The sequence below is a fragment of the Biomphalaria glabrata genome, chromosome 17 (assembly GCF_947242115.1).
Source record: "Biomphalaria glabrata chromosome 17, xgBioGlab47.1, whole genome shotgun sequence".
Classification (NCBI taxonomy): Eukaryota; Metazoa; Mollusca; class Gastropoda; family Planorbidae; genus Biomphalaria; species Biomphalaria glabrata.
Window position 1 is genome coordinate 8,886,835 of NC_074727.1, and position 27,622 is coordinate 8,914,456.

Below are 27,622 nucleotides of genomic sequence, written 5' to 3' on the forward strand. Positions count from 1 at the left end.
CATAGGTGTAAGCCTAATTCTCTTCAAAATATATACAGTTTGATAACTCATCGAAAACTGGATGTATGCTTGCGTAGGATTAAATAATGTATTTTATATTTTATTTTTTATTTTATTTTACATGCATGTAGTCTGAAAACTATAAACACTACAATAGCAGCCTTAATGAGTTTGAAACTTTTTTGGTATTACTTATAGACTGCAGACGTTTCTTCAAAAAATAAGATAGTTACGTCCTACGCATTTCATGTGTCAATCTAGTCATGCATGTTGATCTGTGACTTAAAATATGCTAAGTCATTGGTTTTCCTGGCTGACTCAGGCAACCCATTCCATTAAAAGAAGAGAATGCATAACGGTTAGAGAGGCACTTGCAAGTACATTCTCAAAAACGCGAATTGTAAATGAATATATCATGACCCTTTATTGAAAATATAAATCTCCTTTCATTAAATATCGGATGTGACAGCGCTATAAGCCTATAAATTATTATAATTATTATAAGAATTTCCATCATTAATGACTTCATACTAAGCATAAGTTTGGCATTAATTATAATAGTAAAAAAGATATGATTTAGATCTAGATTTGTCTTTTTTAAATTAAATAATTTGTCTTCTGTTTTCTAAATCTTATGAATCACAGACGGTCCTTCAAAAGAGAAGTTATTCACGTCCGTTGCGTATTCTCGTGTCCTGGAGTGCGTGCTAGAATTGTTCAGTAGTGGGGACCTAGTGATTATGAGCCTAGTCTTCCGTCTGTCTGTCTTCTATCTGTCTTCTACCTGTCCGTCTGTCTTCTACCTGTCTGTCTGTTTTCAAACTGTCTGTCTGTCTTCTACCTGTCTGTCTTCTACCTGTCTTTCTTCTACCTGTCTGTCTGTTGTTCTGTTTGTCCTCTGCCAATCTGTCTGAGTCTTCTACTGCCTGTCTGTCTTCTACCTGTCTGTCTGGCTGTGTCTTCAACAATCTGTCTTCTGCCTGTCTGTTTGTCTTCTACCTGTCTGTCTTCTGTCTGTCTGTCTTCTACCTGTCCGTCTGTCTTCTACCTGTCTGTCTGTTTTCAAACTGTCTGTCTGTCTTCTACCTGTCTGTCTTCTACCTGTCTTTCTTCTACCTGTCTGTCTGTTGTTCTGTTTGTCCTCTGCCAATCTGTCTGAGTCTTCTACTGCCTGTCTGTCTTCTACCTGTCTGTCTGGCTGTGTCTTCAACAATCTGTCTTCTGCCTGTCTGTTTGTCTTCTACCTGTCTGTCTTCTGTCTGTCTGTCTTCTACCTGTCTGTCTATGTCTTCTACTATCTGTCTTCTACCTGTCTGTCTGTCTTCTACCTGTCTGTCTGTCTTCTACATGTCTGTCTTCTACCTGTCTGTCTGTCTGTGTCTAAAACTATCTGTTTTCTGCCTGTCTGTTTGTCTTCTGCCTGTCTGTCTGTCTGCTACCTGTCTGTCTGCTACCTGTATGTCTTCTTTCTGTCTGTCTGCTACATGTCTGTCTTCTACCTGTCTGTCTTCTACCTGTCTGTCTGCTACCTGTCTGTCTGCTACCTGTCTGTCTGCTACCTGTCTGTCTTCTTCCTGTCTGTCTGCTTCCTGTCTGTCTGCTACCTGTCTGTCTTTCTTCTGTCTGTCTGTCTTCTACCTGTCTTTCTGTGTTCTACTATCTGTCTTCTACCTGTCTGTCTGTCTGTGTCTAAAACTATCTGTCTTCTGCCTGTCTGTTTGTCTTCTGCCTGTCTGTCTGTCTGCTACCTGTCTGTCTTCTTCCTGTCAGTCTTCTTCCTGTCAGTCTTCTACCTGTCTATCTTCTACCTGTCTGTCTTCTACCTGTCTGTCTTCTACCTGTCTGTCTGCTACCTGTCTGTCTTCTTCCTGTCTGTCTGCTACCTGTCTGTCTTCTACCTGTCTGTCTGCTACCTGTCTGTCTGCTACCTGTCTGTCTTCTTCCTGTCTGTCTTCTTCCTGTCTGTCTTCTTCCTGTCTGTCTTCTACCTGTCTTCTACCTGTCTGTCTGCTACCTGTCTGTCTGCTACCTGTCTGTCTTCTACCTGTCTGTCTTCTTCCTGTCTGTCTTCTACCTGTCTGTCTTCTACCTGTCTGTCTTCTTCCTGTCTGTCTTCTACCTGTCTGTCTGCTACCTGTTTGTCTTCTTCCTGTCTGTCTTCTACCTGTCTGTCTTCTACCTGTCTGTCTTCTTCCTGTCTGTCTTCTTCCTGTCTGTCTTCTACCTGTCTGTCTTCTACATGTCTGTCTTCTACATGTCTGTCTTCTACCTGTCTGTCTGCTACCTGTCTGTCTGCTACCTGTCTGTCTTCTTCCTGTCTGTCTGCTACCTGTCTGTCTTCTACCTGTCTGTCTTCTACCTGTCTTCTTCCTGTCTGTCTGCTACTTGTCTGTCTTTTTCCTGTCTGTCTGCTTCCTGTCTGTCTGCTACCTGTCTGTCTTCTTCCTGTCTGTCTGCTACCTGTCTGTTTGCTACCTGTCTGTCTGTCTTCTGTCTGTCTGTCTTCTACCTGTCTGTCTGTGTTCTACTATCTGTCTTCTACCTGTCTGTCTGTCTTCTACATGTCTGTCTTCTACCTGTCTGTCTTCTACCTGTCTGTCTTCTACCTGTCTGTTTGCTACCTGTTTGTCTTCTTCCTGTCTGTCTTCTACCTGTCTGTCTTCTTCCTGTCTGTCTGCTACCTGTCTGTCTTCTTCCTGTCTGTCTTCTACCTGTCTGCTACCTGTCTGTCTGCTACCTGTCTGTCTGCTACCTGTCTGTCTTCTTCTTGTCTGTCTTCTACCTGTCTGTCTGTGTTCTACTATCTGTCTTCTACCTGTCTGTCTGTCTTCTACATGTCTGTCTTCTACCTGTCTGTCTGCTACCTGTCTGTCTTCTTCCTGTCTGTCTGCTACCTGTCTGTCTTCTACCTGTCTGTCTTCTACCTGTCTGTCTTCTTCCTGTCTGTCTTCTTCCTGTCTGTCTGCTACCTGTCTGTCTGCTACCTGTCTGTCTTCTTCCTTTCTGTCTGCTTCCTATCTGTCTTCTTCCTGTCTGTCTGCTACCTGTCTGTCTGCTACCTTTCTGTCTGCTACCTGTCTGTCTGTCTTCTGTCTGTCTTCTACCTGTCTGTCTGTGTTCTACTATCTGTCTTCTACCTGTCTGTCTGTCTTCTACCTGTCTGTCTTCTACCTGTCTGTCTTCTACCTGTCTGTCTTCTACCTGTTTGTCTTCTTCCTGTCTGTCTTCTACCTGTCTGTCTTCTTCCTGTCTGTCTTCTACCTGTCTGTCTTCTACCTGTCTGTCTTCTACCTGTCTGTCTTCTTCCTGTCTGTCTTCTACCTGTCTGTCTTCTACCTGTCTGTCTGCTACCTGTCTGTCTTCTTTCTGTCTGTCTTCTACCTGTCTGTCTTCTACCTGTCTGTCTTCTACCTGTCTGTCTTCTACCTGTCTGTCTGCTACCTGTTTGTCTTCTTCCTGTCTGTCTTCTACCTGTCTGTCTTCTTCCTGTCTTCCCCCCTACACTTTACATTCATGTTTGAACTCAAATAGATTCACGAGAACCTCCGAGAAAACGTTCATGAAATAAAAATGCTTCAAATTAACATTCAATTTTTTTTCTGCCCAACCCTATTGTTATTCATTTAGTGCGCACTATAGGCCAGGACAGATATACATATACCATAGACTGGCCAAGGAAAGAAAAAAGTTTATTGTTTGTATTTAAAATTCTTATTGTAAAAGCAAAATACTTTTTTTGTCCGTGAGGCTGTAACCGTAGAACAACGAAATCGGAGACTGTCGACTTTCACCGGTGAATGTTAACGTGTACATAGTCGCTTGGTGGCTGTCTACAGTACTCTCTACAGGAATATGAATGTTGGATAAGTTGTCGTACAGAAAGTCATTATGTTCATCCTAGATAGATCTTTGGTGATACATCTGTCACTTTCTGTGCTGCATTAATGAGTAGCCTACAATTATAACAAAGTCTACCAATACAGTATGTAAGTTTTCAAATTAAGATAGATTAGAAAGTGTTGTCAAACTTTTTAAGTGAGTAGAGAAGCCAAACCGAATGAACTTCTATATGTGACTATGTAGATCCTTTCATTGAGTATCGGATGGGACAGCGCTGTAAGCCTATACATTATCAATGACTTCATACTAAGCATAAGTTTGCCATTAATTATAATAGTAAAAAAATGATTTAGATCTAGATTTGTCTTTTTAAAATTAAATAATATTTTTTTTGTAAGCCTTAAGTGTAGTATTTTTAGATTGATGTTATTAAAATAAACAAAAAAAGGAAACTTACTTTTTCTGTACAAATCTCATATTGAGCTGTGAATAAGTTGGGTGGCTTGCAATTTCGTGGCTGTGTGTGTGTTAAAGTTGATTCCTATTAAGTATGGGCCTAGTGTTAAAGAGCTTCTTCTTTTTCCTCGTTCTCATTTTTATGTTGGAACGTTCAGATGACAGACCAATATACGAGATGAACTGCGCGGTGGTTTCCAAATCAGGGAGCTCTCCATATAGTTTTCTTTCTATTGGCGTGTTTTGGGGCCAGTGTCTTGTACGGGCGTCATGGTAAGGTGAACAGTTTTGGGGCCAGTGTATTGTACGGGCCTCATTGTAAAGTGAACAGTTTTGGGGCCAGTGTCTTGTACGGGCCTCATGGTAAAGTGAACAGTTTTGGGGCCAGTGTATTGTACGGGCCTCATTGTAAAGTGAACAGTTTTGGGGCTAGTGTCTTATACGGGCCTCATGGTAAAGTGAACAGTTTTGAAGGACATGTTGTCTCATTCTGTTGTGTCCGGTCCTGAGTCGTAAGATTAGAGTTTATAATAGGCAACATCTTTCTTGTGATTCGCATGAGAGAGTGTCCATTTCTCATTTATTTTATTTACTATTAGTTTCTTCATTTCTTCTGGATCGAGTGCAATTTAATTGTGAATTTGTTCTCCCACTCTTGGCGAGTGTGTCAGCCTTCTCATTTCCTTCTAGTTCTATATGTGTTGGTATCTGTTTTATCCTTTAAAGAGCTAATTGTCGCCCCAATTGTTTTTCTGCGTTATATCAATGTTTTCTAACTTAACTTCTCTCATCCCTCTTTTTTCGTTAACTGCCAATGGAACGATCAAAAGACGGGGGAGGGAAGGCGCAAAAACAAAAGGGAGTGTCATCAAATGTATATGCCGACCAGCAAAATAATTAGGCCAAACACAACCTCGAAGACATCAAAGAAGTGTTGAAGTTAATGCCGCTCGTGCATAGCAAAAAGTACGGTCTAACGTTTTGCAAATGATAATAGGTAGGCTACAGTGTATAGTGTACATTTTTTTAAAATTCTTGTTGAATTTCAAACAAAATTAAGAGTAATATATAAATTTAAAAAAAAAAAAAAGGAAACGTGTTCTGGCATCTGAGTCTCGCTGCTTTTTTTTTTTTGTTTAAAGTTGTCTGCATTGAAAAAAAAAAGATTTTTTCTTTGCTCGCGACCAGACCGGCCCATTTGGTACCGGCCCACCGGGCATTTGCCCGTTTGTCCATATAGCCAGTCCGCCCCTGCTACATTCCCATTTCATAAATGCACTACTGTTAAAGGTAAAGGCACTAATCCATCAGAGAAAAAGGGAGGGCCCTAATGTAGGAAATATACATTTTCAATTATATTTTTTTTTGGGGGGGGGGGGGGGAGCGATTTTCTACACTTTGTGCAGAAGCTTCGGCGGGCCGGATGGAACCAAATCGAGGGCCGGAAAAACATCGTATTTTCAAAGCTATTTTGTCTTATAGCTTTGTTACGTTACTTAAAAAAAAGAAGATAATTACATCCTACGCATTTCATGCGTCAATCTAGTCATGCATGCTAATTATTAACTTAAACTCTGCTAAGTTTTTGGTTTTCCTGGCTGATTCAGGCAATCCATTCCATTTTCTAAAAGCACTAGGGAAGAAGGGGAAATTGTACGAATTAGCCTCAGCATATGGAATAAGAAATGTACCTCTATCTCTGTTTAAATAGATGCATTTAGCAATTTTGCATGCTCAGTAGGGATTATAAGTGAAAATTAAGAGTTTATATTAGAAAATACATTCGTCTTTGCATTTTATTCATTCTTTACTAAGTACAGAATAACTTTACGAGCCTTGCGTGTAGCGAAGTCATACAGTATATCATAAAAATTCTATTTCCTACATAGATCACGCTTAATAGCAAGAATTACCAAATGTTTCAATCTATCTACGAAAATTGTTGATCTCAAGTAATTGTTCATTAGTTTTAGGCGCGAGAAGCTTCTTTCACCAGATTACACAATTACGGGATAATGCCGTTTTTTTTATCGCGCGTAGGATTGTCGTTTTCCATATTGAATGACACCCCAAAATGACAATAATTGTCTACATATTTCAGGAGATTTGTAGGAGTTTTCTAAAAATTTTAATAATTTCCGGAGATTTCCAGGACTTTTTCGTATATTTTGCAATATTAGGAGATTTCCAGTAGATCCTGGTAAATCGACAGGAGGCCTCGGGAAATCTGTTATAAGTTATAAAAGGGTTTAATTTAATAATTTATACACCTAGAATTAGCGCGGGTCCTATGAAAGTGCTGGGCCCACTGCGGTCACATAGGTTGCAGTGGCCTAAGGCCGCCGGTCGTCTAGTATGATATAATCATCATAATCGAAGATAATTCCATAACTGATTGTAGTTTGGGAATATACTTTTCAGCTTCTTAATCTACTTGTCCTTTTTCCCCCTTCTGTTTCGATATTCCCGAAACCGAAAAGCACCAGTGTCGAACATCTGTTAATGACGTCACAGCCTCACGACAACACGGCTACATGAGCGAGTTTTGAAACAAAATATAACAAAAAATATGGGTATATGAATAGAGTTTGTTAAACACAAGGTAAGATAAACGAAAAGTGCACAGACAAAGAATATGTTTATACACACACAAAAAGTAGATCTAAATAAACTCGAGTATGAAATATAGATCTACATCCAGATGGTCTAGTTTAGTCATTAGATATTATCATCTATTTCTAGACTATATTACTACTATTCATACTAGCTCTAGATCAAAGTCTAATAGATCTACTTAGTAATACTAACTAGAGTCTAATTTAGATGATCTAGATCTAGATGTAGACTATCTACTGTGATCTAGATCTACTAATAAACCTTTACATGAGTAGATCAGAATAAATTAAAAATTAAAATATTTCGGCATTAATGGTCCACTGCATCAGTGGATTAAAGACTTTCTGATAGGGAGAGAACAAACTGTAATAATAAATGGCTCTAAATCAACACCGATAACAGTAAACTCAGGTGTACCTCAAGGTACAGTCTTGGGTCCACTACTATTTTTAATTTACATAAATGATTTACCAAATTGCATTAGTTCAGGAACAAAAGTCAGATTATTTGCAGACGATTGCATAATATATAGAACAATAAAAACAACACAAGACACAGATATTTTACAAAGAGAATTAGATGAATTACAGAAATGGGAATCAAATTGGAGCATGTCTTTCCACCCAGAAAAATGTCAGTTGTTAAGAGTAACAAAAAAACTAAAACAAATTAATTCCACTTATCTTATTCATGGCAAACCAGTATCACAGACTAAAAACGCAAAATACCTAGGTGTTATAATAAATGAAAAACTATCATGGAATCCACATATTGATGAAACTACAAAAAAATCAAACAAAGCATTAGGATTTATTAAAAGAAATTTCTATAAATCAAATAAGAACATAAAACTAAAATGTTACTTAACCTTGGTTAGGCCAATAATAGAATATGCATCCTCCGTTTGGGACCCCTCAACTCAAGAAAACATTAAGAAACTGGAACAGACACAAAATAGAGCAGTGAGATTCATAACAAACGAATATTCACATTTGACTAGAGTAACACCTTTAGTAAAATCACTAAATTTAGAAAGCCTTCAGGACAGAAGGCTCAAAAGTAAAGTAGCAATCATACATAAAACACTGAACCATAATCTTCAAATACAAAAACAAAATTTAATAAAATACTCTGAAAGACACAAAGATAAAGGCACATTCCTCATCCCATATGCTAGGACAAATTTGTACAAATACTCCTTCTTCCCTAGTGCTATTAGAGCATGGAATGGGTTGCCTGAGCTAGCCAGGAAAACCAGTGACTTGGCAGAATTTAAGTCATTGGTTAATATGCATGACTAAATGCATGACGCGTAGGACGTAATCATCTTCTTTTTTGAAGTAACGTCTGTATTATATAAGATAAGATAAGAAGATAAATTATTCAACGTAGATACCTATATCTAAGTCCTATTATCTAGATATAAACATATTTCCTATTCAGATATCGAGTTGTTTTTTATAGTTTTTTTTAAAATGATAAACATTGTTGTTGTTATTGCTGTCTATACCTTTATGGCATTACACCAGAAAAGAAGATTATTAGGCCTAGGTTCAAACCCTGCAAGACGGCAGCGCTGGTATTGGGCAGTGTTTGAGCTCGGGACCCTCGAGATAACAGTCGGAAGAGCTTACCACACCACCAAGCAGCCATTTAGATCTAGATCTCCAGTAGAACTAGATCTAGATATAGACACTCTAATTTACAAAACTTGAAGATTTTAATACTAGAATCTAGATTTAGTCCTGAAAGATCTAGTCAAGTCATTTAGATCTAAATTGTTCTTTATTCATTATTATAGTTAGTATCTCTCTCGCTCTCTCTCTCTCTCTCTTTCTCTCTCACTCTCTCTCTCTCTCTCTCTGTGCCTGTCTCTTTGGCAAAATAATTAGATCTAGAACTTCTTCATGATTCCAAAGCAAGATTTCAATATTTTAGTTAAAATGTTTAGTATAAGTTAAATAAATAGACAAGAGTGTCCAGTGTAGCATTAGTACTTTTTTTTTTACAATACCTTTATTCAAGTCGCTTATTCTGATTGGGCAAAACCAGGTGGAAACTGATCTCGAAAACGGCTCTAATAGAAATTTGATTTAGGTTAGATGCATATCGTTGGGAAAAGAATTACTAGCTCGTTGGCCACACAGGAAAAACTCTAGTTTGACCGTTATAATTTTTCAAAACATAAAGAAATTTGTTTAAATTTGGCATTTGTTTATGTTTGTGTATACATTGTTTATATTATTGTTGTTTATGTTTGTGTATACATTGTTTATATTATTGTTGTTTATGTTTGTGTATACATTGTTTATATTATCATCGTTGTTGTTTATGTTTGTGTATACATTGTTTATATTATTGTTGTTTATGTTTGTGTATACATTGTTTATATTATCATCGTTGTTGTTTATGTTTGTGTATACATTGTTTATATTATTATTGTTTATGTTTGTGTATACATTGTTTATATTATTGTTGTTTATGTTTGTGTATACATTGTTTATATTATCGTCGTTGTTGTTTATGTTTGTGTATACATTGTTTATATTATCGTCGTTGTTGTTTATGTTTGTGTATACATTGTTAATATTATTGCTGTTTATGTTTGTGTATACATTGTTTATATTATTGCTGCTTATGTTTGTGTATACATTGTTTATATTATTGTTGTTTATGTTTGTGTATACATTGTTTATATTATTGTTGTTGTTTATGTTTGTGTATACATTGTTTATATTATTGTTGTTTATGTTTGTGTATACATTGTTTATATTATTGTTATTGCTATTTATGTTTGTGTATACATTGTTTATTATTATTGTTGTTTATGTTTGTGTATACATTGTTTATATTATTGTTATTGCTGTTTATGTTTGTGTATACATTGTTTATATTATTGCTGCTTATGTTTGTGTATACATTGTTTATATTATTGCTGTTTATGTTTGTTTATACATTGTTTATATTATTGTTGTTTATGTTTGTGTATACATTGTTTATATTATTGTTATTGCTGTATATGTTTGTTTATACATTGTTTATATTATTGCTGTTTATGTTTGTTTATACATTGTTTATATTATTGTTATTGCTGTTTAAGTTTGTTTATACATTGTTTATATTATTGCTGTTTATGTTTGTTTATCATGGGCGTAGCCAGGGGGGGGGTTTCTTGGAGTTCAGCCCCCCCATCCGAAATGAAATCCCGCAGGGGGGGGTGGGAAAGGAATTAAGTGAATGATTTTTGCTTTCATTTTGTTTATTTTAGGTGAGATTTTAATACTAAATCATCACTTACCACAGCACAGCCGAGGCAGTTTTGAGTTAAAAACCCTCTACCAGGGGGTTTTGAGTTTAAATCCCCCTACCAGGGGGTTTTGAGATTTAAAAAAACCCTATCAGGGGGTTTTGAGATACAAATCCCTCTACCAGGGGGCTTTGAGTTTAAAACCCACTACAGGGGGTTTTGAATTTTAAACGCCCTACCAGAGGTTTTTGCATTTAAATCCCCCTCTTCTATAAAACAAAACAAAAAAAATGCAAACAACAATCCCCAAATTCCAACAGCACAGTTGAGGAAGATTTTGATTTTAAAACCCCCTCCAAAATTTACGATAAACCCCATCTTCAAAATAAAAAAAGCAAATTACAAACTCAAAATTCTATGAGCGTAGCCAAAGGGGTTTTGAGTTTCAACCCACCCCCTCCAGTTGGGGTTTGAAGCTAAAAAGTACCTCTTCAATATAAAAAAAAAAGCAAATTACACACTATAAAATCTATGAGCGTAGCCAAAGGTGTTTTGAGTGTAAATCCCCCTCCTCCAGATGGCTTTTTCTTTAAAGTTTAAAACCCCTCCAGATGGTTTTGAGTTTAAAATTCCCCTACAGAGCGTTTAGAGTTGAAAACATCTCTCTTCAATATTATTTTAAAGCAAACTATAGTGACCGAATTCTTTAATCGTAGCTAAATGGGGTTTTGAATTAAAAACAAAACAAAAAAACTCCAGAGATTTCTTAGTTTAAAACCCCTCAACAGATGATTTGACGAAAAAACTTTCCTTTTCGATATAAAATCTAAAGCGAAATACAGGCATGTAATTCCAAGAGCGTAGTCAAGAAAGGTTACAAATTTCTACCAGTGGCTTGGGCTCCATTAATAAAGTGTGAATAGTCTTCTGCCGAAATTGAAAATCATTAAATGTATCTCAACAAAGATGGCTAAGACAGATTTTAGGAGTCAGTCATAGAGATCGGGTCTAAATCAAAGAAATCATATGCCGAACTGGGAGTCGAATCCTTAGTAAGGTTGTGACAGAGCGTCGCATGAGGTTTTGCGGGGCATGTTCTCACACAAAATGAATTACGCAAAATAAGAGTTGCGGAAACAGCTTGCCGGAAAATGCGCCGAACGGCGCGAGAGGGTCTAAGTCAGTAAGAATAGCACATTAGGTTTTTGAAATAAAACTTTTTAATAGCAAGATAATGCACTGTAGATACCTTAGAATATGCATTTGGTTGGCTTTCAATACCAGAAATAGTGCCCGGCTGCGCTGGGGGAGCGCTGCGAACTCCCCCAGACCCCCTTGCTAGCAAGGGCGGGGAGTCTACAATAAACGTCTTCCGAAAGGGTCAGAATGTAATAAAGATTAATTATGTACACACACACACACACACACACATATATATATATATATAATTTTTTTCCGCGGGTGGGGGGCGGGGGGGGGGGAATCCCCCCCCCAAACTCTCCCCGAAAAAAAATCCTGGCTACGCCAGTGTCATCTGGTTATTGTTTATGTTTGTGTATACATTGTTTATATTATTGTTATTGCTGTTTATGTTTGTGTATACATTGTTTATATTTTTATTGTTGTTTTTTGTTTGTTTGTTTCTAGAGTTCACGTTCTGGAAGAGCTAAAGTCCTGACACAAATATGGCTTCCAGTCTGATGCATGTATTATATCTACTCGCCACACTGATATACGGCAAGTCAATACTTGTTTTACTTCATTTGGTCTTTAAGTCTGGGAATTATTTCCCTTTCCCCAAGAATGATTATTTTCCCCTTTGTAAATTACCGTTAAAGTGAATTAAGTAATAAGCGTTTGTCTATTTTTGTCCCCAGACAATGTAATTTGTGCCTATGAAAAATGTTGTCAATTTAAAAAAAAATATATAGAAAAAATAGTTTTGCCCACCGGCTGGGCGGATGATTTGTTCCCTATCATAAAAGGTTATTTTTGTTTGAAAACTTTAAGTACTGAGACTAATTCTTCCAAGATCTGAAAACGAACCGATCTCTCGCCCTTCTAAAAAAGGAAAGCTTCTCAATAAATACTATTGACCCGTGAATTCTAGTATCCCTGATATTCTGCAACGTTGAAATAGTGAATGGGTTATATGTTGTTGACTTTATTCATGACCTTTTATTTTGGTTTTATAACTTTGAACACATTCATGCAGCTATTTCCTATTTGGAAATAGCAAAACTATAAATTTGGTAGACAGACAGACAAACAGACAGAAAGACAGGCTGACACAGTGAGTCGCGATGGCTTGTGGAGGATTCTATCTCGACTCGGAATTCCTCCAAGATTCATCGCCATTCTGAAGCATTTGCATGAGCGTCAAAAGTGTCAAATCAGATACAACTGTGACCTGTCAGCTCACTTTCCTATAGAGAATGGTGTGAAGCAGGTTTTTGTGTGCTTGCTCCGACACTCTTTGCAATATTCTTTGGAGCAATGCCAAATAAAATGAGGCGATGCCTGCATTAGGGCATATCAGGTTCCGCATCGACGGCAGAATATTTATCATACGGCGCCTGCGCTCCCGTACACAAATTAAAGAGATGATTTCTACTGAGCTGCTCTGTGCGGACGATTGCGCCTTTCTTGCACACAACGAACAGGAGCTTCCATTTGCCGTCCATGAATTTGCTGAAACTGCTGCCTCGTTTGGTCTGTCCATCAACCTAACAAAACAACGGAGGTCATGCTTCAGAAGTCCCCAAAGGGAACTAATTGAAAACCACAAATAAATATGAATGGCCCTTCTCCTTACTCTTGTCAACCACTTTTCCTAACTAGACAGCACAGTGTCCAATGATGCGGCACTGTCCAGAGAAATAGACTACCCTCTCGCTTAAGCCAGCAGTGCTTTTGGTCGCTGAGAGTATGGAGGAATAGGTCTCTTCACCTAGCAAAAAAAAAATCAATGTTTTTAGAGCAGCGATTCTCACAACACTTTTGCATGGCTCTGACACCTGGGTGCTCTATCGAAGGCATTTAAGGCTCCACGAGCGCTTCCATCAAAGGTGTCTTTGCTTCATGATGGGCATACGATGGCAAGACTACAGTACAAATAACTTTGTTCTGCTGGAGGCCGTGGTGTGGACATTACAGAAGCACTACTTACCATATTAGAGCTGCGCTGGGTCGAACACCTATCCTGCAAGGAAGACGATCGTGTGCCGAAGGCGATTTTATTTGGCGAGCTTAGAGGAGGGACGGCGTAACAGAGCGCCCCCCCCCCCCACCTGTAAGAGCTATAAAGATCAACTCATGCGTCATTTTGCCCTCACTGGCATAGCGGAAAGTAGCTGGCAGCAGATGGCCTCTTAAAGAGACAGATGGAGAACTCTCACAAAGGCTGCGAGACAAATATTTGGGACTCAATGAAAAGCCCCTTATTGAAGACATGCACAGAAGACGGGAAGAAAACGTCAATAGACCAGCAGCGGACAACGGCTTTGTCTGCACGAGATTCGGTAAAATATGTAGGTGGCAACTGGGTTTGCGTAGTCATGTGAAACGCTGCACTCATCTGTAATCTTCGAAATCGAAGACATTGCCCTTAAAGAAATCATCACATTCAGAAGAGTTCTTCTTAAAGAGTGTCAAGACATTGCGGGCTCTTAACTGTTTTCATAATTACGATTTATAATTTTGCATTAACTTATTTGGGCCATTTTGTGATAATTGTATAGAAAAAGAGGGGGGGGGGTCTCTATTTAAAGGAATGACTGTTCTAATTCTGATGGGTCCAAGATTATAGACCCGGGGATATATATTCATAATATCAATGTTGCTAGCAGATCTACAAATCACTTCTCAGTACATTGTTATTCAATTCTATTGTTCTTGTTTCAGTGTGTGGTGCCCAGGGGATTATCGGTTTCACTGTTGGGATAGGAGAGACTAACTGCGTTTTGAAAAAGGCGATCCGAGAAGGGGACATCATTGTTTTCAAAGCGACTCTGGCGAAGACTTCCAACGACTCGGATTGGTTTTTGTTCTTTGTGTCCGCTGTAACAAAGAACAAAGCGAGCACGCCCAAAGTGGTATATCTCTTTAATCCTCATCTCTTTTATCTTCATCTCTTTTATCTACAACTCTTTTATCTTCATCTCTTTTGTCATCATCTTTTAAAGTCCCAATTTTTTTTTAGAAACATATCTTAGCTCATACTGTCTGTCTGTCTAGTACAAAGCTTATATAAGCTCAAACTGTCTGTCTGTCTGGTACAAAGCTTACGTCAGCTCATACTGTCTGTCTGGTACAAAGCTTACATCAGCTCATACTGTCTGTCTGGTACAAAGCTTATCAGCTCATACTGTCTGTCTGGTACAAATCTTATATCAGCTCAAACTGTCTGTCTGGTACAAAGCTTATATCAGCTCATACTGTCTGTCTGGTACAAAGCTTATATCAGCTCATGCTGTCTGTCTGGTACAAAACTTATATCAGCTCATGCTGTCTGTCTGGTACAAAGCTTATATCAGCATATACTGTCTGTCTGGTACAGTGTTTCTACCAGCTCATGCTGTCTGTCTGGTACAAAGCTTATATCAGCTTATACTGTCTGTCTGTCTGGTACAAAGCTTATATCAGCTCATGCTGTCTGTCTGTCTGGTACAAAGCTTATATCAGCATATACTGTCTGTCTGGTACAGTGTTTCTACCAGCTCATGCTGTCTGTCTGGTACAAAGCTTATATCAGCTTATACTGTCTGTCTGTCTGGTACAAAGCTTATATCAGCTCATACTGTCTGTCTGTCTGGTACAAAGCTTATATCAGCTTATACTGTCTGTCTGTCTGGTACAAAGCTTATATCAGCTTATACTGTCTGTCTGTCTGGTACAAAGCTTATATCAGCTTATACTGTCTGTCTGTCTGGTACAAAGCTTATATCAGCTTATACTGTCTGTCTGGTACAAAGCTTATATCAGCTTATACTGTCTGTCTGGTACAAAGCTTATATCATCTCATGCTGTCTGTCTGGTACAAAGCTTATATCAGCTTATACTGTCTGTCTGGTACAAAGCTTAGATCAGCTCATACTGTCTGTCTGTCTGGTACAAAGCTTATATCAGCTTATACTGTCTGTCTGTCTGGTACAAAGCTTATATCAGCTTATACTGTCTGTCTGATACAAAGCTTATATCATCTCATGCTGTCTGTCTGGTACAAAGCTTTTATCAGCTTATACTGTCTGTCTGGTACAAAGCTTATATCAGCTCATACTGTCTGTCTGTCTGGTACAAAGCTTATATCAGCTTATACTGTCTGTCTGTCTGGTACAAAGCTTATATCAGCTTATACTGTCTGTCTGGTACAAAGCTTATATCAGCTCATACTGTCTGTCTGGTACAAAGCTTATATCAGCTTATACTGTCTGTCTGTCTGGTACAAAGCTTATATCAGCTCATACTGTCTGTCTGGTACAAAGCTTATATCAGATCATACTGCCTGTCTGGTACAAATCTTATATCAGCTTATACTGTCTGTCTGGTACAAAGCTTATATCAGCTTATACTGTCTGTCTGGTACAAAGCTTATATCAGCTTATACTGTCTGTCTGGTACAAAGCTTATATCAGCTCATACTGTCTGTCTGGTACAAATCTTATATCAGCTTATACTGTCTGTCTGGTACAAAGCTTATATCAGCTCATACTGTCTGTCTGGTACAAATCTTATATCAGCTTATACTGTCTGTCTGGTACAAAGCTTATATCAGCTTATACTGTCTGTCTGGTACAAATCTTATATCAGCTTATACTGTCTGTCTGGTACAAAGCTTATATCAGCTCATGCTGTCTGTCTGGTACAAAGCTTATATCAGCTCATGCTGTCTGTCTGGTACAAAGCTTATATCAGCTCATGCTGTCTGTCTGTCTGTCTGTCACACTTTTGTACACATTATTTCTTTTTCGGATCAAGTTGAAAATGTACACAATTATTTGCTGTACCAAACAAAACATCAATCCATCAAAAATAGACCAATCAGTTCATTAATCATCGATAAACAATTATTTTATTTGGTTTGAAATAAATACTTCTTATTGAGCGATGTGGCTGTATATGTGGAGTACATTTCCCTTATTACTTTTTGTACACGCGTTTTTTTTTTTCTCCCACTTCTAATTCTCGGATCAAGTTGAAATTTTGCATATTTTTTCATATTTATACAATTTTAAAAAATAAACAATTAATGATAATTGATTTAGTTTTAGATAGATAAAGTTAGCTTATTCCTGCAGTATTCCGATTTATGGCCATGATTTTGCAGTTCCTTCCCTTAGATAATCTGTGTTATAATGTTGAAGTTCGGGTGCTCAAATTTTCTCAGTCCTATTATTTCAGTTCGAGGCGCGGTGGCTTAGCGAGTCCACCCAGCTCTAATGGGTACCTGACATTAGTTGTCGAAAAGTAAAGGCGGTTGGCCGTTGTACTGGCCACATGACACCCTCGTTAACTGTGGGCCGCAGAAACAGATGACCTTTACATCATCGGCCCTATAGATCGCAAGGTCTGAAAGGGGAAACTTTACTTTTTTTCTATTATTTCAGTTGCTATAATCAACATTGATGGTAGTGTGTTGCTTTAATCAACATTGATGGTGGTGTGTTGCTTTAATCAACATTGATGGTGGTGTGTTGCTTTAATCAACATTGATGGTGGTGTGTTGCTTTAATCAACATTGATGGTGGTGTGTTGCTTTAATCAATATTGATGGTGGTGTGATGGCTGAGGGGTAAAGCGTTTGGCTTCCGAAACGAGAGGTTACGAGTTCGAATCTCGGCGGAGACGATGATTTTCACTTTCCGGATTTAAAGGGCGCCCCTGATTACACCAAGCTCTAATGGTTATCTGACTTAGTATGTACAAGAAAAGGCTGCTGGTTGTTGTGCTGTCCACGTGACACCCTGCTCGTCAACCCGTTATTTGTAATATGGAAACAGTATTTGCACGATTAAAACAAACAATGACAAAATGAGAATAAATAAATGGAGACACAAAAAGGTCAAAGGGTTCAATTTCATAAATCAATATTCACTTTACACGCTTTTGCCTATAAATCACACAATTTTATAAGTACTTCATAATCTGAATAATGCATTATTAATTTCTAATCACTTTATATATACTTTACCTTTGTCAAAAGGTGGCATTTTTCCTTTTATCAAATTTCCGGTAACAAATATACCAGTGACCAATTTTCCTGCATTCTTTTATCTTATAAATTACAAACGTTATTGAAAATTATACTATAGCATAGGTACTATATAATATATATATATATATATATATATATATATGCTCATTCCTAATAATCAGTGACTTAAACTCTAAATCGTTGATTTTACTGGCTGATTTGGGAACCAGTTCTTGCTCTTAAAGCACTAGGGAAGAATGAGCATTTTTTGCAAATTTGTCCTAGCATATGGAATGAGAAATGTGCCTTTATCATTTAATCCTTCTGAATATTTTGTGTTTTGGCCTCGGAGGGCCGATGTGTCACTTTTATTCTTCCTTGTTTTCTGCTAGACATTGTGTTTCAAATGACATGCCGTCTGCTAGACATTGTGTTTCAAATGCTATGTCTTCTGCTAGACATTGTGTTTCAAATGCCATGCCGTCTGCTAGACATTGTGTTTCAAATGCCATGCCGTCTGCTAGACATTGTGTTTCAAATGCCATGCCGTCTGCTAGACATTGTGTTTCAAATGCCATGCCGTCTGTTAGACATTGTGTTTCAAATGCCATGCCGTCTGCTAGACATTGTGTTTCAAATGCCATGCCGTCTGCTGGACATTGTGTTTCAAATGCCATGCCGTCTACTAGACATTGTGTTTCAAATGCCATGCCGTCTACTAGACATTGTGTTTCAAATGACATGCCGTCTACTAGACATTGTGTTTCAAATGACATGCCGTCTGCTAGACATTGTGTTTCAAATGCCATGCCGTCTGCTAGACATTGTGTTTCAAATGCCTTGCCGTCTGCAAGACATTGTGTTTCAAATGCCATGCCGTCTGCTAGACATTGTTTTTTTAAATGCCATGCCGTCTGCTAGACATTGTGTTTCAAATGCCATGCCGTCTGCTAGACATTGTGTTTCAAATGCCATGCCGTCTGCTAGACATTGTGTTTCAAATGACATGCCGTCTGCAAGACATTGTGTTTTAAATGCAATGCCGTCTGCTAGACATGGTGTTTCAAATGCCTTGACGTCTGCTAGACATTGTGTTTCAAATGCCATGCCGTCTACTAGACATTGTGTTTCAAATGCCATGCCGTCTGCTAGACATTGTGTTTCAAATGCCATGCCGTCTGCTAGACATTGTGTTTCAAATGCTATGTCTTCTGCTAGACATTGTGTTTCAAATGCCATGCCGTCTGCTAGACATTGTGTTTCAAATGCCATGCCGTCTGCTAGACATTGTGTTTCAAATGCCATGCCGTCTGCTAGACATTGTGTTTCAAATGCCATGCCGTCTGCTAGACATTGTGTTTCAAATGCCATGCCGTCTGCTGGACATTGTGTTTCAAATGCCATGCCGTCTGCTGGACATTGTGTTTCAAATGCATGCCGTCTGCTAGACATTGTGTTTCAAATGCCATGCCGTCTGCTAGACATTGTGTTTCAAATGACATGCCGTCTGCTAGACATTGTGTTTCAAATGCCATGCCGTCTGCTAGACATTGTGTTTCAAATGCCTTGCCGTCTGCAAGACATTGTGTTTCAAATGCCATGCCGTCTGCTAGACATTGTGTTTCAAATGCCATGCCGTCTACTAGACATTGTGTTTCAAATGCCATGCCGTCTGCTAGACATTGTGTTTCAAATGCCATGCCGTCTGGTAGACATTGTGTTTCAAATGCCATGCCGTCTGCTAGACATTGTGTTTCAAATGCCATGCCGTCTACTAGACATTGTGTTTCAAATTGCCTTTCCGTCTGCTAGACACTGTGTTTCAAATATTGGTGTTGTATCTGTTGCAACAGGTTGCTGAAATGTTCCTAAAGAGGTGTGTCACATCTATTATGGCTTTAAGCAAAGCGGATAATGCGTCTTGCTTGATGCTTGATGATCGCGTCTATGTCACGTTGGAAATGAAGGCCCAAATGTGGATGAGCGGAATGGACTATTTTGCCAGTTGGGTGCATATTCAAAAAGGCACAGTGAAATCAAAGTCGATGTCCGGACCAAAAGTTGTCGGTAAGTGACGCGTAATGTGTAGGGGGAGAGGGAGCGCGAGTGGAAGAGAGAGCGAGAGAGTGAAAGAGAGAGAGAGAGTGAAAGAGAAAGATGTGAAAGTGAGAAATAGAGTGAAAAAGAGAGAGAGCGTGAAAGAGAGTAATAGAGTGAGAGAGAGAGAAAGAGAGAGAGAGAGAGAGAGAACGAGAGTGAAAGAGAGAGAGAAAAGAGAGTGAAAGAGAGAGAGAGAGAGAAATAGAGAGAGAGAGTGAAAAAGAAAGTGAGAAATAAATAGAGGAAGAGAGTGAAAAAGAGATAGAGATAGAAAGAGAGTGTGATAGAAGAAAAGAGAGAGAGAGTGAAAGAAAGAAAGAGATGGAAAGAGACAGAAAAAGAGAGAGACTGAACGAGAGAGAAAGAGAGAGAGAGAGTGGAAGAGAGTGAAGAGAGAGAGAAGGTGAGTGCGATTGTAAGACTTAAAGAGAGCTGAAGAAAGTAAGAGATAGTAAAAGTGAAAGAAAGTAATATTGAGAAAGTGTAGATGATATTTGTATGACCCTGCTCCCGCGCCGACACTGACGGTGCGCACTGTTTCACACGAGGAACAGACGACATGTTGATTCAAGAAGGATAGCTTTAGTTCTGGCTGAAGTGATCTGCAGGTTATGGGAGTCTGAGCTGTCTGGGATATCTTTGAACTGTATTGAGGACTTGGAGCGACACTGGGAAGTTTGTCAGTTGTCTGTACTAATGTTTAGGTAAAAAAAATAAATTTGTAGAACTTAAGACTCCCTGTGACTTGATAAATGAAGTCCATGTGTCTCTGTTATTTTATAACTGTAAATAAATATATCGTCTATTATTACCTCCTTTCGTTCAGTGCTTGCTTTAGATGTACTCCAATATTAAGAGAGTGTGAATATGGGAGAGTGAGGAGGAGGTTGAGATTGACAGTGAGAAAATGGCGAAAGTGAGTGATAGAACGAATAAAGAGAGAGAGAGGAGGAAAATAAAATTGGGGTAAGTTAGATCAACACTTAAATCTGCTCAAGATTAATGACAGTCTCTTCCCAACAGGCCTTGCACGCGAAAAACTAATGCTCAATGACGACGAGATTGATCTGGAATCCGGCAGCATGAAGTTAAAGCCCAACATGCCAAACGAGCTGAAGTATTGTGTCAAAGGACTTCTCAAGCACACTCTCACGGTTCAAATCAATGGGAAGATAACCAACTCGGCCCTAGATTGTGTGGAGACGGCCTTAAGCACCGAGGACAGGACCTTTGTGTCTCTTGGCTACGACGAGTTGGAAGGCGACTGCAAGCAGGCTTATAGACATCTCTTCGTCCTGAAAAATGGTAAGAACTCACGTTTCAATGTGTTTCTGTTGTGCGTGTGTGTGTTTAGTATTGGATGCTTTGTGTGTTCCTGTCAAGTAATTATCTTCTCTTTTGAAAAAAATGTCTGAACTTAATAAGATAAGTTAGCCAAGATTTTACCAGCACGTTTTGTAACAACGTTGTAATGAGGTCACAATCACGTGGTGAAATCTACCGATGTCGTCGGATGTAGTAGTTAATTATTGTGTTTGGTATCGAGCAAAGGGAAGAAATCGTATAGGACAGATGTGTTGGTATAAGTTGAATAAGGCTTGAGCCTAGAGTGATAATTTTTTTTTTTGCATTTAAAAAGCGATCTCGGTAACATTCACGCGGATCTCCCTTCACCCACCCTTTTTCTTTTACCAACGGGTCAAGACAAGTGATAGGATCATTGCGCATCGAGAAAGCTAAAAGCATAAAATTTCACTAAGCAAAAATAATCGGTAAAAATATCAGTAATCGCATAGATGCTAGTCTAGATCTATTACAAATTTAATGCAATGACTGATCCAAACTAATTGATACAAAAAAAAACATCATAAAAACTTTGAAATTTTAAAAGTATTTTTTATGTACTGCTTTTTAGCGACCCTCGAAAGGGTAAAAGACGCTATTAGTTTTGTGTGCTCTGTCCATTCGTCAAAAAAACATCATAAAAACTTTGTAATTTTAAAAGTATTTTTTATGTACTGTTTTTTAGCGACCCCCGAAAGGGTAAAAGACGCTATTAGTTGTGTGTGGTCTGTCCATTCGTCAAAAAAACATCATAAAAACTTTGTAATTTTAAAAGTATTTTTTATGTACTGTTTTTTAGCGACCCCCGAAAGGGTAAAAGACGCTATTAGTTTTGTGTGCTCTGTCCATTCGTCCGTCCGTCCCGTTTAGATCTCGTGAACTAGAAAAAATATTGAAAATCCGACATATGATATTTTAGACCATTCAAAGTTCTGACGCAACGGCTCCTTTTTTTTCTTTCTGAAAGCGAAAAATTTAATTTTTAAATCAACTATGCAATCATTTTTTTTTAAATAAACAAACACTATTTTACAACTATTCACTGTTAATAGTAACGAAAACGGGAGGCTATTTAGTAAGGGAGATAACATTTTACCATATTTTTAACACATTTATTCAAACGGTTTTAGATTTTTTTGTCCAAAAACATTTTTTTTACAAATGTATTGCTAAGTTAAGTAAGTTCTGTCATACTAACGATTAGATTTACAAAAAAAAAATATTTACTTTTTTTATACAAAAGAAAAAATCTATTTACTACGCATATAAGTGAAACAATTTGAAACAACAATTAATAAGTAGTTCTTCATAGTATTGTGTGAACTGCAGCTCTGCACTGCGCATATACGAAACATAACTAAAGGAATTTTTTTTCAACGGGTGTTTTTTTTTCTTTGAGGTTTTGAATGACACTGACCCTTTACATAACAATTAGATAATCATTATATGACACCAGTGAAGCCAAAGTCACACCAAGTCTCACTTTCTCTTTCACCTATTCCTTTGGTCTGCTGGATCGTCGGGGCACCACACAGGATCTGTCATCCTTCTTTCTCTCATTCTTCTCTGTCATTTGCCTTTGATAGAATTTCATTCCGATGTTCTTTCTGAAAATATTGAAACCTGCCTGGGTGGACCACATCGGGGGCCGATTTTGAGTTTGTGTTTCCACACAAACTGTCTTTGTGACTTTGTTTTATTTTAATTATAACCTCCAACTAAATGGTCTTACATGTTGTTACTTTATTCAGCCAATGCGAACACGCACTCACAAGCACACAGGTACACTCCATAGCAGATAGGACACTATGATGTAACAAGAGTGTAACACGATGTAACTCAACATTTGTTTGTAACCTCTTCGCATTAAACAGAATACAAACATTAATGAATAAAACATTAACGAGTCAATTAATTATTGGTAATTCATTATTTTGTTAGATATCGAAAAGGAGAAATAACTTCTATATTATTGAGAGATATAGTTGTACGTGTGTAGTTCTTTAACTTAGAAAGCTTTGGGTTTTGTTTTTTAAGTATTTTTACAACCTTTTTGCGTTTTTTTTTATTTGATATTAGGATTTAAATTTAAAAAAAAATATATTTTCAGGTGATGGAGTGGTAATTGAAGTGCCCAGAATATTTCAGCGTTCAACTAGTGACAATGGGGCCAGTCCAGCCACTTCTGATTTTACTGGTAATTTAACTGTTATGTCCCTTGTTGGGTGAAATAAAAATAAAAGATCGTGCCGAACAGATACGGTACTGGGGACTCTCAAAGGAAGGCTTGTAATGATACTTTCTGTGTGCAGGCTTGAACTCATATTCTCTTAGAAATACTAGCTGATGTGCGCTGTTGGCGAGGCTTGCTGAGCTGCTCTCTTGGGAAGGCTTGCTGAGCTGCTCTCTTGGGAAGGCTTGCTAAGATTTTCTCTTGGTAAGGCTTGCTTAGATTCTCTCTTGGGGAGGCTTGCTAAGATCCTGTCTTGGGGAGGCTTGCTAAGAACCTGTCTTGGGGAGGCTTGCTAAGATCCTTTCTTGGGAAGACTTGCTAAGATTCTCTCTTGGGATGCTTTAAATAATATTCTCTTGTGGAGGCTTGCTGTGATAGTTGTTTTGTTTGTTATACAGTTGTTATTCTGCTACATGTAATAGATTTTGTTCATAACGCTATGTATTTTGTACAATTTATTTTTGTTTACAGGTCTCTTGGCTGCCATCTTGTTTTTCTGGATATGTATATATATATCTAATTAGTGAAAATCCTGTCTTCTGCTTCAAGCTTCCCACAATGACAAGGATGGTCTCATTTGCATATAGGTATTATATGCTTGCTCTAAAAGGCATAATGTTCTATTTTTAAATTTGTAGCAACACACTCGCACTTGTATACACGCTTTCAGGCATATTTTGATAAAGAAACTCACAACTGTACATCTATAAATAGATTAGGCAGGCCATCAAGCATGTTTAAGGGAGATAAATGTGGACTACAATGGTCAGTGTTTCAAAACATAAGCTTGCAATGTTTTTTTTTGGGGGGGGGATATTTTCTATACTTATTATGTGAGAAAAACAGTCAACTAATGGTCACTTTCCACATTTAATGCTGTGTATAATGTATAAAGAAGAATAAAGAATAAAAAAGTACGTGACATTCTAATATGCTTTTGTTTTGGTAATTGTTCTATTTAGAAGATTTTTTTTGTATTAAAAAGGTACACACTGTTAGTTGGATGCAGAGCAGCACTATTGCATCTTACGTCTCGAGATACCATCCTTTCCTTTTGCGACTTTTTGTGTGACCAAAGAGGCCAATCCTTGATACACAGCTGCGGTCACAGGTTGGACATCTGTAATCACCTGGCGGCGTTGCATTTTCACCCCTCCTTTTACTTCTGTTGTGTATGGCATCTGAAATCCGGGACCCTTCCTGTATTCTCGCTCTCCATGCGGGTCTATCCAGTGCCAACTGTTAGTGTCGATTTTGAAGAGCTTCATATCGTGTTAGCATACATCAATATATCTTAATAGTGGACGAAGAGCGACCTCCCCCCCCCCTCTTGCCTTCTGTTGAATCCCCATAAAAAATGTCTTGTGCAAGTTGACCTTGTGGCATTCTGTGAACGTGACCAAGCCAGCCAAGGCGTCTGCTGCTGACAACATCGCGGAGGCCCTGGTACCCCGCAGCACTTCCTCGTCTGGTAATTTTACCTTGATACCTTTTTTTTTAAATGCCTTAGGCCATGGAGATGAAAGATACTCAGCTTTTTCTCCTGCCTTGAGTAGGTTGACCCTGCCTTGAGTAGGTTGACCCTGCCTTGAGTAGGTTGACCCTGCCTTGAGTAGGTTGACCCTGCCTTGAGTAGGTTGACCCTGCCTTGAGTAGGTTGACCCTGCCTTGAGTAGTTTGACCCTGCCTTGAGTAGGTTGACCCTGCCTTGAGTAGGTTGACCCTGCCTTGAGTAGGTTGACCCTGCCTTGAGTAGGTTGACCCTGCCTTGAGTAGGTTGACCCTGCCTTGAGTAGGTTGACCCTGCCTTGAGTAGGCTGACCCTGCCTTGAGTAGGTTGACCCTGCCTTGAGTAGGTTGACCCTGCCTTGAGTAGGTTGACCCTGCCTTGAGTAGGTTGACCCTGCCTTGAGTAGGTTGACCCTGCCTTGAGTAGGTTGACCCTGCCTTGAGTAGGTTGACCCTGCCTTGAGTAGGTTGACCCTGCCTTGAGTAGGTTGACCCTGTTTCACTACCGTAGATCACAGTGTTCAATACACCGGTCCGGTAGTCTACGGCTTAGGTAGGATTCGTCTAAAGCAGTAGATAACAATCGCTACGGTCGGGGTGCAGTGATTGAGTCGGGGTGCAGTGATTGAGTCGGTGCAGTGATTGAGTCGGTGCAGTGATTGGATTAGAATGCAGTGATTGAGTCGGTGCAGTGATTGGATTGTAATGCAGTGATTGAGTCGGTGCAGTGATTGGATTGGAATGCAGTGATTGAGTCGGTGCAGTGATTGGATTGGAATGCAGTGATTGAGTCGGTGCAGTGATTGGATTAGAATGCAGTGATTGAGTCGGTGCAGTGATTGGATTGGAATGCAGTGATTGAGTCGGTGCAGTGATTGGATTGTAATGCAGTGATTGAGTCGGTGCAGTGATTGGATTGGAATGCAGTGATTGAGTCGGTGCAGTGATTGGGTTGGAATGCAGTGATTGAGTCGGTGCAGTGATTGGATTGGAATGCAGTGATTGAGTCGGTGCAGTGATTGGATTGGAATGCAGTGATTGAGTCGGTGCAGTGATTGGATTTGAATGCAGTGATTGAGTCGGTGCAGTGATTGGATTGGAATGCAGTGATTGAGTCGGTGCAGTGATTGGATAGGAATGCAGTGATTGAGTCGGTGCAGTGATTGGATTGGAATGCAGTGATTGAGTCGGAGTGCAGTGATTGGATTGGAATGCACTGATTGAGTCGGGGGTGCAGTGATTGAGTTGGAATGCACTGATTGAGTCGGGATGCAGTGATTGCGCTGAAATGCACTGATTGAGTAGGGTTGTGGTGATTGAGTAGGAATGCATTGATTGAGTAGGGGTGCAGTGATTGAGTCTGGTGCAGTGATTGAGCTTTTAAACAACTCATCTTTTTGGAGATGCTCAAACCGAGAATATAGCTTGTGCTTATTTATTTATGCACTATCTAGGGGGCCCAATAGGCCCCCAACGCATATGTTTTACCAGTTCTGGTTCCGATTCATGTACATTTAGTTGGTGCTTGAAACTTGGGCATGTTGTCTTCCGGCAGGTAGAAGTGTTCAATAGATTGTGAAAACAACCACTATAGCAACACAGTGGTCTGAGTGTAATTTCAAATTTTGTATACATACCCTATGCTAGGACAAATTTGTACAAAAGCTCCTTCTTCCCTAGCGCTATTAGAGCATGAAATGGGTTGCCTGAGCTAGCCATGAAAACCAGTGACTTGGCGGAGTTTAGGTCATTGGTTAATATGCATGACTAAATGCATGACGCGTAGGACGTAATCATCTTCTCTTTTGAAGTAACGTCTGTATCATATAAGATAAGAAGAGAGACGTGATTGAGCTAATTCACTGAATTATTCGGAAATGATGAAATCAAATTGTACGTTTATTGTTTTCATGATCAACTGTTACTTTGACTTCAAATAAAATGTGATTGTCTAATACAACACAATACAATTGAGACAATCTTATGTAACTAATTGCATTAACTAATTGCATTAACTTGAAAAATTCTGTACCCCATATCAGTGGTGAGTATTAGTAGTAAGGGGGCGTGTTTTTCTTAAAAATCGGAACATGCTCCAAAGCCAAATGTTGATTGATTAGTTACGCAACTTGATTATGGCATAGACTCATAGACTATACGGTTATGGCGACCTGGGCAGACCATCACAGACCTAGACATCATGCCATTCATTATTATATCAAGCGTTTTTATTGGGTAGGTGTCTATTTAAAGACCAAAAGGAACGAGACTGTCGAAAACAGGCGCAGATAAGCGAACTTAGTTCGGCCACGGTTGTGTTTTACCTTGGTTGTAGTTAGATATGTAGGTCACCCCTATGTCTACGTAGCTTTACATTCATATATAAATAACAATGTGATCATCATTATATAGTTATAAAATAAGAGACTCAAAGAAGACACTGTAGTTAAAAGTAAAGCAGTCTACTTTACAAGATTATTACAGTGATGCCCGAATCATGGCCCGCAAACCATATCCGGCGTGCGACGTGGGACTATCCGGCTCCTACAAAACATCTTCCCACAGTGCTAAAAATCGGTATAGTAAGACTTGAGTTCGAGTCCGAAGATTCATAATGAGCGCAGTACTGCACGAAGCTAACCAGTCTCAGCTGCGACCTACATATTTTGCGAGAAAACCGTTGTCCGCAGTTGGTCGCTTTAGGTTCTCTTTTCGCAGTCTACGTCTGTTCTCAGCAGTGGATTTTCAATTGATATCAAATGTGTATTCAGCTGCCTTTTTAAGAAATCCCAGCTGTTCGGAAGCCGCCAGTTGCCAGGTGTTCTCATCTATGTCAGTAAAAGAAAGTTGGCGTCTCAGCTGGTCTTGAAAGTGTTTCTGCCAAAATGGCTGCCTGGTCGTGCGGTTTGCGCGCTGGACTGTCGTTCGGATTTATCGACGGTCGAGGGTTCAAACCCTGCCCGCTCCCATCCCCCGTCGTCCTGCGGGAGGTTTGGACTAGGAAGTAAACTATCTTCAACTCTGAAGGAACATCCGAAACATGTAAAACATTTTACATTTCTGTGGGATGGCCTATGTAAGGGAA

General features: G+C 38.9%; 1 protein-coding gene across 1 annotated transcript; it reads left to right on the forward strand.

Moving 5' to 3' along the window:
• Nucleotides 1-6,758: 6,758 nt before the first annotated feature.
• LOC106071848 (uncharacterized) lies at nt 6,759-23,958 on the forward strand. Its single transcript, XM_056016223.1, has 7 exons — nt 6,759-6,898; nt 11,807-11,896; nt 14,063-14,253; nt 19,205-19,418; nt 20,475-20,756; nt 22,906-22,992; nt 23,500-23,958. The coding sequence occupies exons 2-7, from the start codon at nt 11,845-11,847 to the stop codon at nt 23,550-23,552; spliced, it is 879 nt and encodes a 292-aa protein (XP_055872198.1). The 5' UTR covers nt 6,759-6,898; nt 11,807-11,844; the 3' UTR covers nt 23,553-23,958.
• The last annotated feature ends 3,664 nt before the right edge of the window (nt 23,959-27,622 follow it).

What these genes read in the sequence shown, in the direction of transcription:
- LOC106071848 (XM_056016223.1), top strand. Translation starts at nt 11,845, where the DNA reads ATGGCTTCCAGTCTGATGCATGTATTATATCTACTCGCCACACTGATA. An exon ending in AAGCGAGCACGCCCAAAGTG is followed by an intron (nt 14,254 to 19,204) that starts GTATATCTCTTT and finishes CTGTTGCAACAG; the next exon opens with GTTGCTGAAATGTTCCTAAA. An exon ending in TCTCTTCGTCCTGAAAAATG is followed by an intron (nt 20,757 to 22,905) that starts GTAAGAACTCAC and finishes ATATATTTTCAG; the next exon opens with GTGATGGAGTGGTAATTGAA.